Source organism: Oncorhynchus masou, chromosome 25 (genome assembly GCF_036934945.1).
Source record: "Oncorhynchus masou masou isolate Uvic2021 chromosome 25, UVic_Omas_1.1, whole genome shotgun sequence".
NCBI classification, from domain to species: Eukaryota; Metazoa; Chordata; class Actinopteri; order Salmoniformes; family Salmonidae; genus Oncorhynchus; species Oncorhynchus masou.
Genome location: NC_088236.1, coordinates 34,147,932 through 34,169,551, shown reverse-complemented (window position 1 = coordinate 34,169,551; position 21,620 = coordinate 34,147,932). Strand labels below are relative to the sequence as shown.

The following is a 21,620-nucleotide window of genomic DNA, read 5'->3' as shown; positions in this document are numbered from 1 at the left end:
TTAGGAATGAATCATGTCATGGCCCCAAGCTATGGGAGGCCAACGTCATACTAGCTAGGTCCAGTGGAGATGGACTTACTGCTAGGTGTACAATTTTTAGAGTTGGCGGTATTTGTCTTATACATTTTTCTTGTCTTCATTCACAGAGCGATTGTAAAGAAGGGAGTGTCGTTTCGCACAGCAACACCTAGTAACTCGTTGCTGTGGGATATCACTCTGGACGCTGGAGCAGATGGCACCATCGCTGTTGTTTGTCAGAGGAAATCTGCCATACCGGGAAAAAGGCAAGTCTGCTGAAAATACACAACAATCCCCCAATTTACTATCAGTGAACTCCATTGGGGCGGCAGGGTAGCCTAGTGGCTATAGTGTTGGACTAGTAACCGGAAGGTTGCAAGTTCAAACCCCTGAGCTGACAAGGTACAAATCTGTTGTTCTGCCCCTGAACAGGCAGTTAACCCACTGTTCCTAGGCTGTCATTGAAAATAAGAATTTGTTCTTAACTGACTTGCCTAGTTAAATAAAGGTAAAATAAATAAAAATTAAACTCACTGTGTTCAACCACTGGATCATGGATGGACCATTCATGTCTGGGCTTGGCTGCTCATAGACAACTTTAAACACATTTCTGAATGTTAAGAGGTCATATTATGTCATGGGTTGTTAGATAATGTATTGTAATAATAGTGTACATGCTACTGGGGCTTAATGATTTCAGTTTTGCCTGAGGGAGTGAAAAATATTCTGCAAAGTAGTATGAGTAGGATAATGCCTCAGAATAAATACCACCCACACACGATGCCATTTTGACCGAGGCTTAGCCTATCTGACCTGACTAGACACCGTATGCTATCCAAGCACAAAACTGCTGCTGGGAAAAGCTTAAGTAAATCTGCTCTTAAAAAGGCCACTGTCCTCACACCTTATTAAGTAGAGCTACCTCTTAACCTTTTATGCAGTGGGCTAAATCAGGGTCCCACAGAGTGTTTCTTGGTAGTCTTAAACAAATGTACTTTGAAACAAAAGTATACACCTCACACACATGGTTATGGGCTTAGAAAAAAGAAGACACCACGACCATGTCAGATATAGAGTTGAAGTGTATTCCATTTTGAGTTTGCATCTCAATGTGTGACTTTATATAAATCACAGAAGACTGAAATATAACAAAACCATTTGACATAGGAACACCGTTGTTAAAAAAATGTATCATGTTTATTAATTGTGAAATTATGAAAAATATTAACATTCCACCAATGAGGCCACCAGAGGGCAATTTGGTCATTTGACTGCAGGAAAGGGCTACGTCAATCTCTGGAAAGTTCTAATTGCTTATCTATAGTTCACATGAAATCGTTGAAAAGTATTTATGTCCCCTATTTAGAATATTAAAGTGTTTTTGTATCCCTTACATTATGTTAGTGCTTTTGGAAAACAATTAAACAATGATTAACATGAAACATTAGCCAGCCCCAGTCAATGTGAAGATGTGGCTTTGTTGATAATACCCCTTTCGTTCCTAGAAGCTAAACTTGTATGTCCTTTTAAGTCTGTGGGATATTATTCTGGTACCATTGCTGCTGTCACAAATATATCTAGAGTCATGGTCCTCTTTCTGAAGTGTAACCTTTTCCTTGCTTGAGGACAATAGCCCAGATGTAGGAACCTGTCCATGCTGGAACAGGACCTTCAATTGACATTCCATGTAACTGGCCAACTCTGTAGCTAGGATGACCTTTAGATGATCTGGTGTGGCTCCAGGTATTTATAGTCTATGACAAGTTCCCATGAAATCAAATGTGGCACTTAATTTGTCGTTTGTAATTTTAATTGAAGCATTTTGGTGTCCATGATTGAATTGAGCTGGGTTGACCTCATTTTCTTTTTTTCCCTATGTGATGGTATTAGTTCATTGTTTATCAAACCCGTTTTGGGGAACATATTTGTGGATGCAAAATCGTTTGTTAGGGCTAATCCATTTTAAAATGTCATAATTTACTAGACCCCCTGTAGGGGCTGTCTAATGTCACACCACTTTGGGGATTTCATGGACTTTGTCTCTCAGTTTCCTATAGTGGCAGTAAGTACCGTGAGTGTTTATGCAGCTATCTGGACATTAAGACATTTTTTTGCCTCTGTTTGACAATAGACTGCAATGGATTTTCCGACTTAAAACAGCTGCTTAGTGAGAGTGTCCCTTTAATAATCTGTGGGTTGGAGTACTTCACTGCTTCACCCACAAGAATGGCAGAAGGCTACAATGGTGTCCCCCATTTCAATGTAATGCCAGATTAAACCGGCAAAATCTGTTTTAATGTGGGATAGAGACCCTCTTTTAATCGGGCACATCTTGTTTTGATACTTGTCTAAAACATTTATGGTTTGTTTGTGTTTCAGCGTCTTTGTGCAATATACTAAGATTATTTAATTTAAAGTAAATCTCTCTTTTTTTGTGCTTTTACATATGGTGTGCAGAATTAAAGAAGATCTCAAAGAATAAATGATAGAGAACTCATCAGATTAGCTTTGTGCTTGCATTTGACTTTGTGTTCTTAGTCCCCTCCTGTACTCCCTGTTTACCCACAACTGCGTGGCTACGCACGACTCCAACACCATCTTGAAGTTTGCTGACAACATGACGGTGGTAGGCCGGATCACCGACGCCGATGACTCAGCCTACAGGGAGGAGGTCAGTGACTTAACAGTGTGGTGCCAGGACAATAACCTCTCCCTCAACGTCAGTAAGACCAAGGAGCTGATCATGGACTATAGGAGAAAGAGGGGAGAGCATGCCCCCATCCACAACGACAGGGTTGTCGTGGAGCGGGTCGAGACCTTCATGTTCCTTGGCGTCGACATCACTAAGGACTTAACATGGTTCACACACACCCACACAGTCATGAAGTGGGCACAGTAGCGACTCTTGACCGCAAAGCGTTACAGGGGGTTGTGCGGACAGCCCAGTACATCACACGGGCCGAGCTCCCTGCTATCCAGGACCTCTATATCAAGCAGTATCAGAGGAAGGCCCGAAAAATTGCCAAAGACTCCAGCCACCCAAGCCATAGACTGTTCACTCTGCTATACTCTGGCAAACCCCTAAAATGGGTTCCACCTGAAAGAAAAAAAGGTTATCTATGGAGACAGCTGAAGAACCCTTTTTTCAAAGAGTCTACCAAACTATCTGCACTGACCCAACGCAAACTCACTAGACCAGTGGTTCCCAAACTTTTTATAGTCCCATACCCCTTCAAACATTTAACCTCCAGCTGCGTACCCACTCTAGCATCAGGGTCAGCATACTCTCAAATGTTACTTTTTGCCATCATTGGAAGCCTGCACACACTATACAATACATTTATTAAACATAGGAATCAGTGTGAGTTTTTGTCATGACCCGGCTCGTGGGAAGTAACAAAGAGCTCTTATAGGACCAGTGCACAAATAATAATAGAATAATAATCAATCATTTTGCTCTTTATTTAACCATCTTACATATAAAACGCTATTTGAAAGATGAATATCTCACCACAGGTTAATGAGAAGGGTGTGCTTGAAAGGATGCACATAACTCTATTGGAGAAAGTCTCGGTCTTAAATAATTTTCCACAAACGGTCTGTGCCTGTATTTAGTTTTCATGCTAGTGAGGGCGGAGAATCCACTCTCACATAGGTACATGGCTGCAAAGGGCATCAGTGTCTTAACAGCTCGATTTGCCAAAGCAGGATACTCTGAGCGCAGCACAATCCAGAAATCTGTCAGTGGCTTCCGATTAAATTAAATTTTCCCAGAACCGCTTGTTGCGATTTCGATGAGGCTCTCTTGTTCAGATATCGGTAAGTGGACTGGAGGAAGGACATGAAAGGGATAAGAATCCAGTTGTTTGTGTCGTCCGTTTCGGGAAAGTACCTACGTAATTGCGCACCCAACTCACTCAGGTGCTTCGCTATATCACATTTAACATTATCCGTAAGCTTGAGTTCATTTGCACACAAAAAAAATCACACAATGATGGAAAGACCTGTGTGTTGTCCAACTTCTTAATCATAGCCTCAATTTTGTCCCGCACATTGTATGTTGTTGCGGAGAGTTACTGTAATCCTAGATTCAGATCTTTCAAGCGAGAAAAAACATCACCCAGATAGGCCAGTAGCGTAAGAAACTCGTCATCATGCAAGCGGTCAGACAAGTGAAAATGATGGTCAGTAAAGAACGTTAAGCTCGTATCTCAATTTTTTTTAAACGTGTCAATACTTTGCCCGTTGATAACCAGCTCCCTTCTGTATGTTGTAAAAGCGTTACATGGTCGCTGCCCATATCATTGCATAGTGCAGAAAATACACAAGAGTTCAGGGGCTTGCATTAACAAAGTTAACCATTTTCACTGTAGTGTCCAAAACGCCTTTCATGCTGTCAGGCATTCCCTTGGTAGCAAGAGCCTCTTAGTGGATGCTGCAGTGTACCCAAGTGGCGTCGGGAGCAACTGCTTGCACGCGCGTTACCATCCCACTATGTCTCCCTGTCATGGCTTTTGAGCCATCAGTACAGATACCAACATCAGCAACAGCTACGTTTGGCTACATACGGACTGTTAGTGGAATTCCCGTGAGAGAGTAACGGTTAATGTGATTGGATGTTAATTATTTGACTAGGCTACCTGTATTTGACATTGTGTTCTTATTTCGCTGAACACTAGATGGTTTCATTTTATTTTTGGCAGTGAAACGAGGCTACCCAGGCGGGGAATGTATAGCCCCGTTGGAAAATATAAATTGACTGTTTGAAAATGTGAGAAGAAAAACAAAAATCCCAAAAATCACATTTGTATTTGGCGTACCCCCGACGGCATTGCGCGTACCCCTGGGGGTACCCAGTTTTGGAATACCTGTACTAGACTATATACAAACCATATACAGTGCCTTATTCCACCTGTTTTTGTGTTACAGCCTGAATTAAAAACACATTAAAAAGATTTTTGTGTAAAATTTAGCAAAATTATTGAAAATGAAATACAGAAATATCTAATTTGCATAAATATTCACACCCATGTTTGAATCACCTTTGGCAGCGCTTACAGCTGTAAGTCTTTCTGGGTAAGTCTCTAAGCGCTTTGCACACCTGGATTGCACATGATTATTTTTATAATTCTTTAAGCTCTGTCAAGTTGGTTGTTGAACATGGCTAGACAGCCGTTTTCAAGTCTTGCCATAGATTTTAAAGCCGATTTAAGCCAAAACTGTAATTAGGCCACTCAGGAACATTCAATGTTATCTTGGTAAGCAACTCCTGTGTATGCTGGGAATTGTGTTGTAGGTTCTTGCCATGCTGAAAGGTGAATTTGTCTCCCGGTGTCTGTTAGAAAGCAGACTAAAGGACGTTTCCCTCTAGGATTTTGCTTGTGCTTAGCTCTATTCCGTTTCTTTTTATCCTAAAATACTCCCTAGTCCTTGCCAATGAAAATCATACCTATAACATGATGCAGCCTACAGCCTGCTAAGAAATATGAAGAGTGGTACTCAGTGATGTATTAGATTTGGCCCAAACATAACACTTTTGTATTCAGGGCATAAAGTACATATCTTTGCCACATTTTTTGAAGTTTTACTAAAGTGGCTTATTGCAAATCGGGTGCGTGTTTTAGAATATTTTATTCTGTACAGGCTTCCTTCTTTTCACTCTGTCATTGAGGTCAGTATTATGGAGTATTTGTATTAATTAAGGATCCCCATTAGATGCTGCCAGGGCAGCAGCTACTCTTCTTGGGGTCCAGCAACATTAAGGCAGAATTTAAAATATTACATGACATTACATTTCATATTACTTTTCACAACACATGAATTTGTGTCCTCAGGCCACTACTCTGCTACCACATATCTACAATACAAAATCATGTGTACATGTGTGTAGAGTGCATGTCTTATCATGTGTCTGTACCTGTGTGTGTTTCTTCACAGTCCCCGTTGTTCCATAAGGTGTATTTTGTTTCTCCTGATTTTACTGCTTGCATCAGTTACCTGATGTGGAATAGAGTTCCATGTAGCCATGGCTCTATATAGTACTTTACGCCTCCCATAGTCTGTTCTATACTTTGGTATTGTGAAGAGACCCGGTGGCATGTCTTATGGGATATGTATGGGTGTCCGAGCTGTGTTAGTAGTTTAAAGACAACTCGGTGCATTCAGCATGCCAATACCTCTTACAAAACAAGTACTGAGACAGTTCGGGCCAGCCGTGCTGCCCTGTTCTGAGGTAATTGGGAATTTTCCTAAGTCCCTCTTTGTGGCACCTGACCACACAAAAGGATAGTAGTCCAAGTGCAACAAAACTAGGGCCTGTAGGACCTGCCTTGTTGATAGTGTTGTTAAGAAGGCAGAGTAGTGCTTTATTGTGGACAGACGTCTCCCCATCTTAGCAACTGTGGTTTTCATGTTTTGACCATAACAGTTTACAATCCAGGGTTACTTCAAGCAGTTTAGTCTCCTCAACTTGCTCAAATTCCACATGATTCATTACAAGATTTAGTTGAGGTTTAGGGTTTAGTGAATAGTGTGTCCCAAATACACTGCTTTTAGTTTTAGAAATACTTACTTCTTGCCACTCATTCTGAAATTGACTGCAGCTCATTGTTAAGTGTGGCAGTGATTTCACTCACTGTAGTAGCTGACATGTATAGTGTTGAGTCATCCGCATACAAGTAAGGGGCCTAGACAGCTGCCCTGGCAATTTCCTGATTTTTGCTGGATTACGTTGGAGAGGCTTCCATTAAAGAATACCCTCAGTGTTCTGTTAGACAGGTAACTCTTTATCCAAAATATAGCATGGGGTGTAAAGCCATAACACATACATTTTTCCAGCAGCAGACTGTGATCGATAATGTTAAAAAGCCTAACAAAACAGCTCCCATAATCAATGAAGTCTAACAAAACAGCTCCCACAATCTTTTTATCATCAATGTCTCTGTCATTTGTGTAAGTGCCGTGGGTATGTTGAATGTCCATCCCTATCAGCATGCTGAAAGTCTGTTACAATTCAATTTTACGGTAAACAAATTGATATCTGACTTATTAAGGGTTAATAAGATGGTTGGTCGGCTATTTGAGCCAGTAAAGGGGGGTTTACTATTCTTGGTTAGCGGAATTACTTTGCTTCCCTCCAGGTCTGAGAGCACAAACTTTCTTGTAGGCTTAGATTGAAGATATGGAAAATAAGAGTGGCAATAACGTCTGCTATTATCCTCAGTAGTTTTCTATCCAAGTTGTCAGACCCAGGTGGCTTGTCATTGTTGATAGACAACAATAATGTTTTCACCTCTTCCACACTCACATTTCGGAAATCAAAATTACAATGCTTGTCTTTCAGAATTTGGTCAGTTATACTTGGATGTGTAGTGCCGGCATTTGTTGCTGGCATGTCATGCCTAAGTTTGCTAGTCTTGCCCATGAAAAAAATCATTAAATTAGTTGCCAATATCACTGAGATTTGGAATGAATGAGCCATATGATTCAAGGAATGATGGAGCTGAGTTTGTCTTTTTCCCCAAAATTTCAATTAAGGTGCTCCAAAGCTTTTTACTATCATTCTTTATATAATTTATCTTTGTTTCATAGTATAGTTTCTTATTTTTTATTCAGTTTAGTCACATGATTTCTCAGTTTGCAGTACGTTTGCCAATCAGTCATGCAGCCAGACTTATTTGACATTCCTTTTTGCCTCATCCTTCTCAACCATACCATTGTTTATTTCCTAATCAATCCTCAGGGATTTAACAGTTTTTACAGTAATTTTCTTAATGAATTTAATTCATAAATGTGTCAAGTGCAGTGTCTGGCTGCTTATTTTATTTTATTTTCAAATGCTCCTCAATACACACCACCGACTAGCAAATTTTCTTTATATCATCAACTTAGGAATCACTACAAAACATATTGTATGACCTCTTCTACACTATATTAGGCCCAGCCTTTGGAACTTTGGTTATCCTGTAAATGGCTACTATATTGTGATCACTACATTCGATGGATTTGGATACAGCTTTAAAGAAGATTGACACGGTCGCCAGTTATACGTTGTTTCCTCCGACACATTGGTGCGGCTGGCTTCCGGGTTAAGCCAGCAGTGTGTCAAGGAGCACTGTGGCTTGACAATAGAGGTCGACCGATTATGATTTTTCCACGCCGATACCGATTATTGGAGGGCAAAAAAGCCGATACCGATTAATCAGCCGATTTTTTCCGTGTGTGTGTGTGTATAAATATATATATATATATACACACACACACATTTTTTTAATAATGACAATTGCAACAATACTGAATGAACACTTTTATTTTAACTTAATATAATACATATGGGCTTTTGGATGGGTGTTCTTAAGGTGATTCCACAGGTTGGTGGTATTGTTTGATTTAGCCGTTGCTGACCCCATGTTTACATCTTTATCACTAATAAGACACCTTGCTTTCCCTGGTGCCAATTCCATGTAATAGACCCACACTGGTGCTCTGCTTTTCTCTGCCATCTGTAAAACACACAGCTCTGAAGTGACAATTATACTGAAGAGTCTGCTTAGGAGACAAATACTCTCAACTGTTTGAATAAAAATAGAGCTTAGGTTACCTGTTATGAATGTTGAAAACAAAAACGGTAATTTCTATATGCAGGAAATCCTATTTTAATAATGGGCATGGTAAGAATTGACTACCAAAGTGCGAGTCATAATTCCCTTGACACCTTCTAGCAAAATCTGAAAAGCGGTTCCTTCATTCATTTATTCCATAGGACATTTTTAGATTCACTTTAAAATAAGGTCTGTGTTTCGTGTAGGCTTACACCACCATGCCAATTTTATAACTGTGTAGATATCCATAGGACAAGGTAACTCTGATCAATATTGGCTAAATATAAGCGAAGATAATTTTTTTAGAGTGGATTTCTGAAAATTTTGACAAACATTACCTTATCCTAGTGAGATGGGTATCAAAACGCCGAGGCGGTTTAAGCACGAAACACAGACCTTATTTGAAGTAGATCAAGACATTCTCTATGGAAGACATGAACGGTAAAATAACGAAGGAACCCCTTTCAAGTTCAGCCGCAAGTTATTACAGGAATTACAACGCGTCGACTATTTCTCTCTAAACCATATACCTTTGACTATTACGAGCCTGCTGCTGCCTACCACCCCTCAGTCAGACTGCTCTATCAAATATTAAATCATAGACTTAACTATAATAAACACACAGAAATACGAGCCTTAGGTTAAATCCGGAAACTATCACCTCGAAAACAAAACGTTTATTCCATTCCGTATTTTATCTAACGGGTGGTATCCATGAGTCTAAATATTCCTGTTACATTGCACAACCTTCAATGTTATGTCATAATTACGTAAAATTCTGGCAAATTAGTTCGCAAAGAGCAAGGTGGTCAAAACTGTTGCATACACCCTGACTCTGTGTGCAATGAACGCAAGACAAGTGACAATTTCACCTGGTTAATATTGCCTGCTAACCTGGATTTATTTTAGCTAAATATGCAGGTTTAAAAATATATACTTGTGTATTGATTTTAAGAAAGGCATTGATGTTTATGGTTAAGTACACATTGGTGCAACGACAGTCGTTGATTGTTTTTATAAGATAAGTTTAATGCTAGCTAGCAACTTACCTTGGCTTACTGCATTCGCGTAACAGGCGGGCTCCTCGTGAGGCAGGTGGTTAGAGCGTTGGACTAGTTAACTGTAACGTTGCAAGATTGGATCCCCCAAGCTGACAAGGTAAAAATCTGTCGTTCTGCCTCGTTCCTAGGTAGTCATTGAAAATAAGAATGTGTTCTTAACTGACTTGCCTAGTTAAATAAAGATTAAATAAAGGTGTAAAAAAATAAAAATTTAAAAATTGGCAAAATCGGCACCCAAAATACCAATTTCCGATTGTTATGAAAACTTGAAATCGGCCCTAATTAATTGGCCATTCTGATTAATCGGTCGACCTCTACTTGACAGGGTCGTGTTTCGGAGGACACATGTCTCTCAACATTCCCGTCTCCCGAGTCCATACGGGAGTTGCAGCGATGGGACAAGACTGTAACTACCAATTGGATATGATGAAATTGGGGAGGAAAAACTGCTATGACTGAGCTGGACAGGCGGAAGACTCCGGCAGCGCTCGAGAGGAGGAAGGCTCTGGCAGCGCTGAACAGGCGGGAGACTCCGGCAGCGCTGGAGAGGAGGAAGGCTCTGGCAGCACTGGACAGACGAAGCGCACTATAGGCCTGGTGCGTGGTGCTGGCACTGGTGGTACTGGGCCGAGGACACGCACATGAAGACTGGTGCGGGGAGCTGCCACCGGAGAGCTGGTGCGTGGAGGTGGTACTGGATAGACCGGACATGCGCACTGGAGCTCTTGAGCAGCGAGCCTGCCCAACCTTACCTGGTTGAATGCTCCCGGTCGCCCTGCCAGTGCGGCGAGGTGGAATAGCCCGCACTGGACTATGCAGGCGAACCGGGGACACCGTGCGCAAGGCTGGTGTCATGTAAGCCAGCCCAAGGAGACGCACTGGAGACCAGATGTGTAGAGCCGGCTTCATGACACTTGGCTCGATGCTTACTCTAGCCCGGCCGATACGAGGAGCTGGTATGTACCGCACCGGGCTATGCACCCGCACTGGAGACACCGTGCGCATCACAGCATAACATGGTGCCTGCCCGGTCTCTCTAGCCCCCCAGTAAGGACAGGAAGTTGGCGCAGGTCTCCTACCTGGCTTCGCCATACTCCCTGTGTGCCCCCCCACAAGAAATTTTTGGGGCTGACTCTCGGGCTTCCATCCGCGTCGCCGTGCTGCCTCCTCATACCAGCTCCTCGCCGCCTCCAGCTCTTCTTTGGGGTGGCAATATTCTCCAGGCTGAGCCCAGGGTCCTTTACCATCCAATATCTCCTCCCATGTCCAGAAAACTGGATTATGCTGCTCCTGCCGCCGCTGCCTGTCACCATGCCGCTTGGTCCTGTTGTGGTGGGTGATTCTGTTAAGGTTTTCTTGTGTCGAAGGAGAGGCGGACCAAAATGCAGCGTGGTTATTTCGATACATGTTTAATAAAAGATAAACACGAACAATACAAAACGATAAACGTAACATGAAAACCTAAACAGCCTATCTGGTGCAAACAAACACAGAGACAGGAACAATCACCCATGAAACACTCAAAGAATATGGCTGCCTAAATATGGTTCCCAATCAGAGACAACGATAAACACCTGCCTGTGATTGAGAACCACTCCAGGCAGCCATAGACTATTTGAGACAACCCCACTAACCACAATCCCGTGACCTACATAAAACCGCAAGACAAAACACACCACATAAATAACCCATGTCACACCCTGGCCTGACCAAAATAATAAAGAAAACACAAAATTCTAAGACCAGGGCGTGACAAATAATAAATAATATTTTTGCAGCATTAGTAAAGATGTGATCAATCCATGTTGATGATTTCATTCATGTGCAGTTTGTAAATACCCTGCTAGGTTGACTGATAACCTGACCCAGGTTGCAGGCACTGGTTACAGTTTCAAGCTTTTTCTTGAGTGGGCAGCTTGATGAAAGCCAGTCAATATTAAGGTCACCCAGAAAATATACCGTTCTGTTAATATCACATACAGTGCCTTCGGAAAGTATTCAGAATGCTTGACTTTTTCTACATTTTGTTACGTTACAGTCTTCTAAAAATGGATGTAAAAAAATCTACACATAATACCCCATAATACCCCATAAGTTTTTGCAAAAACAGAAAACCTAATTTACCTAAGTATTCAGACCCTTTGCTATGAGACTCAAAATTGAGCTCAGGTGCATCCTGTTTCCACTGATCATCCTTGATATGTTTCTGCAAACCCCTCAAGGACCGAAAGGCAGTGGGGCTCAATGGATCCAAGCTAGCTGCAGTATCCATCATGGATGATGGATGGGCCAGAGTCTTAGATAGCCTCATGGTCCAATGAGGGGGAGCTTTGAGGATCTGAACCCAAGGTAGGAACCATCAGAGAGGGAGAGGGAACAGAAGACGACAGTGCAGGTACATCCAGGGAAGAAGTCGCCGGAACTTCTGGATCCAGGGCGACAAAGTTGTTTCTAGTCTGAGTCTTGTCTTACCTTCGCCAAGGAGGCGCCCGTTGCCAGAGGTTGCTCTTTTTGACTTCCATGGCGAGTGACATATCTCCTTGGCTGGTTGGTTAGGTCGAGATCAAGAACATCCACCAAGTCATCCAGGAGCATCCTACTAACTCCATTCTCCAGGGAAGGGGGTAACACCTTCGGGAAGGGATCCCTGCAGAGTACCGGCCAGTCGGCTGTGGAGAGCCAACATGGCTGAATACTTCTACCAGGCCAGAGCGCTGTCCGGCTACAGCGGTTGAAGAGGAAGAAAAAGTAGGCGGGCATGGATTCCCCAGTAGCTTGTGTAAGTTCACTACTTGTTTGCTAAGAGTAGTCAATTAGCTCCTGTAGTCCTCTGCAAGCAAGCATTGATTGTCTGGGTGGTCCACATTGTCCGGGAATAAAGCAAAAATAAACACAGCTCTTGCAGCATTAAAAAGTTTGTTAGTGTCCTCCATTTTATTTTATTCCTCCTTTAAACTCTGTTGTTGTCAGACATATGTGTATAGGTGGCAGGGAAGTCAGGCGTAGGAGAGTCAAACGGAGTGTAAAATGGAGTCTTTTAATAATGTCCAAGTAACATGCTCCATAACACCAAATAGAAAAAAGGAATATAAACAAATAGGGGTACGAAGACCCGTCGCGCACCTATACAACAAACACTACACTGGCAATAAACAATCTCTGACAAAGACATGAGGGGAAACAGAGGGTTAAATACCCAACAGGTAATGCATGGGATTGAAAACAGGTGTGTGGGAAGACAAGACAAGACAAAACCAATGGAAAATGAAAAATGGATCAATGATGGCTAGAAGACCGGTGACGTCGAACGCCGAGCACTGCCAGAACAAGGAGACAAGTGACAGTTGTTGGGAAGGGCTCATAAGAAAGCATTTTACGGTAAACTCTACACCAGTTGTATTTGGCGCATGTATCAAATACTATTGGTATGATTTAAATTCACCTTTCAGAAAAACAATAACATAAAACACAAGGCCAAATATACACTGAGTGAACATAACATTAGGAACACTTGCTCTTTCCATGATGTAGAATAACCGGATTAATCCAGGTGAAAGATATGATCCCTTATTGATGTCACCTAATGTGCAGTACACTCATTTGCTTACCAAGATGACATCGAATGTTCCTGAGTGGCCTAGTTACAGTTTTACTTAATTTGGCAAAACTTGAAAATGGCTGTCTAGTAATGATAAACAACTTGACAGAGCTTGAAGAATTAAAATAATAATAATGCAAATATTGTACAATCCAGGTGGGCAAAGATCTTAAAGACTTACCCAGAATGACTCACATCTGTAATTGCAGCCAAAGATGATTCTAACATGTATTGACAGAGGGGGTTATATACCTTGCGAAAGTATTCGGCCCCCTTGAACTTTGCGACCTTTTGCCACATTTCAGGCTTCAAACATAAAGATATAAAACTGTATTTTTTTGTGAAGAATCAACAACAAGTGGGACACAATCATGAAGTGGAACGGCATTTATTGAATATTTCAAACTTTTTTAACAAATCAAAAACTGAAAAACTGGGCGTGCAAAATTATTCAGCCCCTTAACTTTCAGTGCAGCAAACTCTCTCCAGAAGTTCAGTGAGCATCTCTGAATGATCCAATGTTGACCTAAATGACTAATGATGATAAATACAATCCACCTGTGTGTAATCAAGTCTCCGTATAAATGCACCTGCACTGTGATAGTCTCAGAGGTCCGTTAAAAGCGCAGAGAGCATCATAAAGAACAAGGAACACACCAGGCAGGTCCGAGATACTGTTGTGAAGAAGTTTAAAGCCGGATTTGGATACAAAAAGATTTCCCAAGCTTTAAACATCCCAAGGAGCACTGTGCAAGCGATAATATTGAAATGGAAGGAGTATCAGACCACTGCAAATCTACCAAGACCTGGCCATCCCTCTAAACTTTCAGCTCATACAAGGAGAAGACTGATCAGAGATGCAGCCAAGAGGCCCATGATCACTCTGGATGAACTGCAGAGATCTACAGCTGAGGTGGGAGACTCTGTCCATAGGACAACAATCAGTCATATATTGCACAAATCTGGCCTTTATGGAAGAGTGACAAGAAGAAAGCCATTTCTTAAAGATATCCATAAAAAGTGTTGTTTAAAGTTTGCCACAAGCCACCTGGGAGACACACCAAACATGTGGAAGAAGGTGCTCTGGTCAGATGAAACCAACATTGAACTTTTTGGCAACAATGCAAAACGTTATGTTTGGCGTAAAAGCAACACAGGCCATCACCCTGAACACACCATCCCCACTGTCAAACATGGTGGTGGCAGCATCATGGTTTGGGCCTGCTTTTCTTCAGCAGGGACAGGGAAGATGGTTAAAATTGATGTGAAGATGATTGGAGACAAATACAGGACCATTCTGGAAGAAAACCTGATGGAGTCTGCAAAAGACCTGAGACTTGGACGGAGATTTGTCTTCCAACAAGACAATGATCCAAAACATAAAGCAAAATCTACAATGGAATGGTTCAAAAATAAACATATCCAGGTGTTAGAATGGCCAAGTCAAAGTCCAGACCTGAATCCAATCGAGAATCTGTGGAAAGAACTGAAAACTGCTGTTCACAAATGCTCTCCATCCAACCTCACTGAGCTCGAGCTGTTTTGCAAGGAGGAATGGGAAAAAATTTCAGTCTCTCGATGTGCAAAACTGATAGAGACATACCTCAAGCGACTTACAGCTGTAATCGCAGCAAAAGGTGGCGCTACAAAGTATTAACTTAAGGGGGCTGAATAATTTTGCACGCCCAATTTTTCAGTTTTCGATTTGTTAAAAAAGTTTGAAATATCCAATAAATGTCGTTCCACTTCATGATTGTGTCCCACTTGTTGTTGATTCTTCACAAAAAAATACCGTTTTATATCTTTATGTTTGAAGCCTGAAATGTGGCAAAAGGTCGCAAAGTTCAAGGGGGCCGAATACTTTCGCCAGGCACTGTATTTGGCTAAGGTTTATGTAAACTTCAGACTTCAACTGTATATGGCTGTATTTCAGATTCGTGTTATGCATTTGAATGTTGCAGTAATAGGATCTAGGCCTAGCGTTTGAAAGAGTGAGAGAGAACGTTATTTTGATATCAGGCCTGATCCCAATGTCTTGACTGCCCCCGCATTGAGAGAAAGAGAACTGCTCATTCGTGAGACTCTTTTGAATTTTCTGATGCAACAGGAAAATTCTCTGTGACAAGAGTGATCAAGTTAAGATCCAACATCTCTACTGGACTGCCTCACTTGAAAGTAAGTGGGCCTGTTCCTATTCAGTAGTGTGTTTCACAGGGAGTTGCAATGACAAAGAATAAAATTGAGACTTTGTATTGTCGAAGTTCCAGCAGCACAATATTCCAGCTGGGCAATATTATGAGTTTAGGGAGATCTCATGAGTTCATGACAGCTTGCTTGACTCTTGAGTTCAAAGTCCATAGTTAAAAGCTATCTTAACACCATCACTGCACTTACCCATTCTTGTCAATCCATGTTAATGATGATGATCTAACATACTTTCAGTTAAAACAGGCCTAACACTCTCTGTAACGCTTTACAGATGTTTCACTTTAGAGACTTTGGACAGATTCATCAGATTAGAGGGGATCCTATCCTAGTCCTATTCAAGGCATTCTAGTGTACATTGAGAGGATCAGGCTATCAGAAAAATGTACTGCTATGAGCTGTCCTATTTAGCCCATGCGTACATCCACCTTTAGCCTTGCGCCTGCAGTGGCACGTGTGTCTGTTTAGAGTTAATAGGTTTCAGTGGAGGGAGATTGCTCATCTCATTAATCTGATGTCTCACACAATCAAATCCCCGATGCTCAATTGCCATGCTCGACTGGTCATACCTTACATGTGCACAAACAAAGTGATTACTTTAGAGTAGCAGGACATTTATGTTAGAGCATTAATTGACACCCTCGGTGTGGATAATCTTGTTTCATGCTACCGATGGCTTTGGAAGGAAAATCCCATCTTTTGTTGTTATTTGGATGAAGGACAAAAGACCAAGGAATTAAGTCATTATTATTATTGCATGACGAACGAGACAACAATTAAATGAGTGTTTTCTTATTATCTATATTGTTAAGGAATATGTAGTTTAGACAGCACACTACAGCTCACAACCGCTTCCACACTACATTCCCCCAGGGGGCAGCTCCAACCTTGTCCAGGTGGTGAGCCTGGTTGATAAGCACATCAGGTGCTGCCAAATAGGTGATCGTCAGTCAGTGTCCCAGCTTACAAGCCGTGAGCCTGCTACGGCTGTTGCGGTGACGGTATTACCACCACATTTTGCGGTCATGAGTCATGAAGGCACTCAAATTCCATGTGACCGTTTAGTCACTGTAATTAGGCATCTCCAAGCTTTGATGCTGCTGATGGTCATTAGTAGCCTACCAAACTTGATAACTGCCTGGTACTCAGCACTCTATTGTCCCTCTTATCACTATGACATCAATGAAAATGTTTTTGAAAATCTAATCAAACACTTCATGAGAACCCATGAGCTCATGTTGTGCTACATTTCTATAGGCTATGCTATTGCAGGAGAAAACAGTGATGGCCTCTACTAAAAAGAGAAGGATCAGCTTTCTATAGACTATGCCTACTATATTTATTTCTCAACTTTCCTAATATTAATCACATTGCTTGTCTTTACAACAGGAGTACAGCCTACCTGGCTGGCAGGAAAATAAACCACGGGAAAAGCGTACTCCATTCGCTATTTAAGTGCAGAAATGACACGCATGTTTCAATACAGGTGCATGTTAATGGTCCAGTCTAAATCAAAACAAATTTTAAACTTATATTATTTAGTTTATGTAAAGACAAGATTAAATCAAGAATAGTCTGATGGGTGAAAATATTAGCCTATCACTTGTGAATTATATATTATCACTTGTGAATGATGCCCGTCATAAGAAACAATGCCTTTTTTTGTGCGACTTTTTCGAATCATAGTCGCACACCTCATGTAGCCTAGCCCATAGGCCTATATGTTTTAATAAGGTTAGTATCACACCTCGTGTAGCCTAGCCCATAGGCCTATATGTTTTAATAAGGTTAGTATCACACCTCGTGTAGCCTAGCCCATAGGCCTATATGTTTTAATAAGGCTAGTATCACACCTCGTGTAGCCTAGCCCATAGGCCTATATGTTTTAATAAGGTTAGTATCACACCTCGTGTAGCCTAGCCCATAGGCCTATATGTTTTAATAAGGTTAGTATCACACCTCATGTAGCCTAGCCCATAGTTATATGTTTTAATAAGGTTAGTATCACACCTCATCAGCCCAGGCCTATATGTTTTAATAAGGTTAGTATCACACCTCGTGTGTAGCCCATAGGCCTATATGTTTTAATAAGGTTAGTATCCATAGGCCTATATAGGTGTTTTAATAAGGTTAGTATCACACCTCATGTTGCCTAGCCCATAGGCCTATATGTTTTAATAAGGTTAGTATCACACCTCGTGTAGCCTAGCCCATAGGCCTATATGTTTTAATAAGGTTAGTATCACACCTCATGTAGCCTAGCCCATAGGCCTATATGTTTTAATAAGGTTAGTATCACACCTCATGTAGCCTAGCCCATAGGCCTATATGTTTTAATAAGGTTAGTATCACACCTCGTGTAGCCTAGCCCATAGGCCTATATGTTTTAATAAGGTTAGTATCACACCTCGTGTAGCCTAGCCCATAGGCCTATATGTTTTAATAAGGTTAGTATCACACTCGTAGTAGCCTAGCCCATAGGCCTATATGTTTTAATAAGGTTAGTATCACACCTCGTGTAGCCTAGCCCATAGGCCTATATGTTTTAATAAGGTTAGTATCACACCTCGTGTAGCCTAGCCCATAGGCCTATATGTTTTAATAAGGTTAGTATCACACCTCATGTAGCCTAGCCCATAGGCCTATATGTTTTAATAAGGTTAGTATCACACCTCGTGTAGCCTAGCCCATAGGCCTATATGTTTTAATATGGTTTGTATCACAAATAAAGTGGGCAAATAACTTCTTAAAAATAAGCACATGAATCGGCTTTAGAAGGGGTGTTGAGCCTAACTGGCATACATAAGCAGCGCGTGAGGTTCAAGTTTAGGAAGATCCTTTTCACCGTAAAAATGCACCTTTATATTGGAAGCATTACATGCATAATTGCATTTGCTTTCACTTTTGATAATGGTGTTTTCTGCTAATGAAACAATCACGCTTACAGCCTACTACTTACTATGTGTGCATTGCTGCCCTTATGTGAAGAAATAACTGAATAGTTTATCAACATTTTAATCTAAACGTTCTGATCTGTTGCCTCAGCCACATTGCGTAAAAAAGTTTTTTTGATGTTTGTGGTTGTATTCATTTGGGATCCATCGCATCCCACAGCCTCAGGCTGCTAGTTTGTTTGTTTTTTAGTTTGTGCATGCCTTTGATATTTTTCATTTTTGTACATACAGTATTTATGTTTTGTCACCAGCTGAACAAATAATAATCCGCTTGGACTGACCGACCAAGAGATCAACAGAGACAGGGCTGGCCCTGGACCAATGTAAGGTTGCTGTCTCCCTGGGAACATGTACATTGAACACCTAGGCACAGACGCTGATTTCCCCCATAGCTGCACATGTTAAATCAGGTTACAGAGCAGTTAAATAGGACAAAGACCTCTAGACTTTGCGAGTGCAACCATATGAACTAGATAGTTTAATGGTTTCTTAACAATATGTATGAAAACACTTTGACAATGCTAATCGTTTTTCTGTAATTGGTACAATTATTGTAATGTGTACAATTCAATGTAATCCATTTTAATGTATACTTTAGGGCAGAGTGCCCCAACTGGCGGGCCACGGGCAAAATTTGGTCCACAGGTGATTTTATTTGGCCACCCAAGTTATAATTTTTTGGGGAGGGGGGTGATTTCAGAAATTATTCATACCTATTGACTTATTCCACATTTTGTGTTACAGCCCTAATTCAAAATGTATTAAATACAATCCCCCATGGTGACAGTGTAACAGGGTACTTCCTGGGAAGGAGAGGCAGACCAAAATGCAGCATGGTTATAATTCATGGTTCTTTAATAAAGAAACTATGCATGAATAAACTACAAAAACGTGAAACCCAAAAACAGTCCCATGTGGTACAAATACTGACACATGAGACAATCACCCACAAAACCCAACACCAAACAGGCTACCTAAATATGGTTCCCAATCAGAGACAATGACTAACACCTGCCTCTGATTGAGAACCATATCAGGCCAAACACAGAAACAGACAAACTAGACACACAACATAGAATGCCCACTCAGATCACACCCTGACCAAACAAAACATAGAAACATACAAAGCAAACTATGGTCAGGGTGTGACAGAGTGAAAATATGTTTTTAGGAATTGTAGCAAATGTATTGAAAATGAAATAAAGAAATATCTTATTTACATAAAGTATTCACATTAAAATACTGTTGTAGTTTGTTTGTGTCTCTATTTTTGTTTAATTTGCTAAGATCATTTAATTACAGTAAATCTATTTTTGTTAATGTCTTTACATATGGTGTGTAGAATTTTTTAAAAGCTCTTAGAGAACTCATTAGAAGGTGCTTTGTGCTTGCATTCGACTTTGAAGGCAACACGTACGGTACATTTGAAAAGATTTGACAGTTGGTTGTGTACAAATGTAAGGGCTTGACGTGGGGAAGAAGGGGGTGTGCTGGATACAGAACTGCCTTGAGAGTGAGTGGAGCAGGTTCTATTCAGTAGTGTGTTTCATAGGGAGTTGCAAAGGAATAGAAATTATACTTTGACAATACAAAGTTCCAGCTGCGCAATATTATGAGATCTCATGAATTCATGACACCTCACTTGACTCTGTGTTCAAAGTCCATAGTTAAAAGCTGTCTAAACCCATTCACTGCACTCACCCATTACTGTCAATCCCCATGTTAATGATGATGATCTAACATACTTTCAGTTAAAAACAGGCCTAACACTCTCTGTAATGCTTTACAGATGTTTCACTTTAGAGACTTTGGACAGATTCATCAGATTAGAGGGGATCCTATCCTAGTCCTATTCAAGGCATTCTAGTGTACATTGCGAGCATCAGGCTATCAGAGAACTTTACAGGTATGAGCTGAGTTTCTATCCTATTTAGCTCATGCGTCCATCCTCCCTCTGCCTGGCGCCTGCAGTGGCACATGTGTCTTTTTAGAGGTAATAGGTTTCAGGGGAGGAGGATTGTTCATCTCATTAATCTGGTGTCTCACACACAATCAAATCCCTGATGCTCATTTGTCATGCTCCGCTGGTCATGCCCTACAGGAAATGAATGTGGGAAAGAACATTAAATGACCCCCTTGTGTGGATAATCTTGTTTTATGCTTCTGACAACTTTGGAAGGAAGATACGTTTTTGTTGTTATTTTGATGAAGGGCAAAATACCAAGGAATTAAATCATTATTATTGCATGATGAAACAGACATTAATCAAATGAGTATTTCCTTATTTCTCTTGAGTGTAAACAATGCTATCCATACACTAATGATAACAGCCTCCTCGTGTCCCAGGGCATATTTGATTGAGGAACCCAGATCCTCCCACCCTCTATCAATTCTTTATTGCTTTTCTTGTCTCTGTTTACACTGTGGCTGCTGTGTCAGGATCACTGCTGTGTCATCTTGATTACTTTAGGCTTTGCTGTCCTACCTTGACTGTTTATGGTAGCACCATTCTTCTCCTTTCTTTAATTTTTTTTTACTTCCCGGCCATGAATAATGTTTATCTCCGCTTACCGAAACAACCACATATAATAGCTTGAGTTAAGACGCGCTGAATGAGTTCCTCTGGCAGTGACAGTCCCAGTCTGATCCTGTTTCTTCTATCTTCTCTCAGGCTGGACAGCAGTCTACTGGAGGTCCTACAGATGGACTTTGAGGTGGAGGAGCAGAGCAGCCAATCAGACAGCCAGGTCATCACATGGCGCCTGGAGTTGCCCGCAGACACCAGGGATGGGGGGAAGGAGGGTTCCATGGAGATCTACACCACCCAGAGAGACTTTGTGGGCCTGGCCACACTCGTCATGGTGAGCACCGACTGACAACTCATCTCTAGCATCTACAGTCAGGCCAAAAAATTATTGGCACCATTGATAAAGATTTGCAAAAAAGACTGTATAAAATAAATGTTTCAAATAGTAAGGTATAATGTGTGCAAAACAATTGAAGAAATTATATTATTTTAATACTAATACAATTGCTCAGAGAAATATATTTTGTTTAACAAGTAACACAAATCTAAAAAAGATAGGATTCCGAATTATTGGCACCTCTGTTCTCAATACACTATTGAGACTTTATTCTAAAAGGTTTTATGAGATTGGAGAACACGTTGGGAGGGATATTAAAC

General features: G+C 41.1%; 1 protein-coding gene across 1 annotated transcript in view; it reads left to right on the top strand.

The window, feature by feature from the left end:
- The window catches only part of LOC135514172 (transmembrane protein 132D-like), a 65,693-nt gene that overhangs the window by 29,081 nt on the left and 14,992 nt on the right, over window positions 1–21,620 (top strand). The window contains exon 3 of the mRNA XM_064937426.1: window positions 21,108–21,297. Coding sequence (XP_064793498.1) covers window positions 21,108–21,297 — 190 coding nt within the window. The remainder of the gene's footprint in view (window positions 1–21,107; window positions 21,298–21,620) is intronic.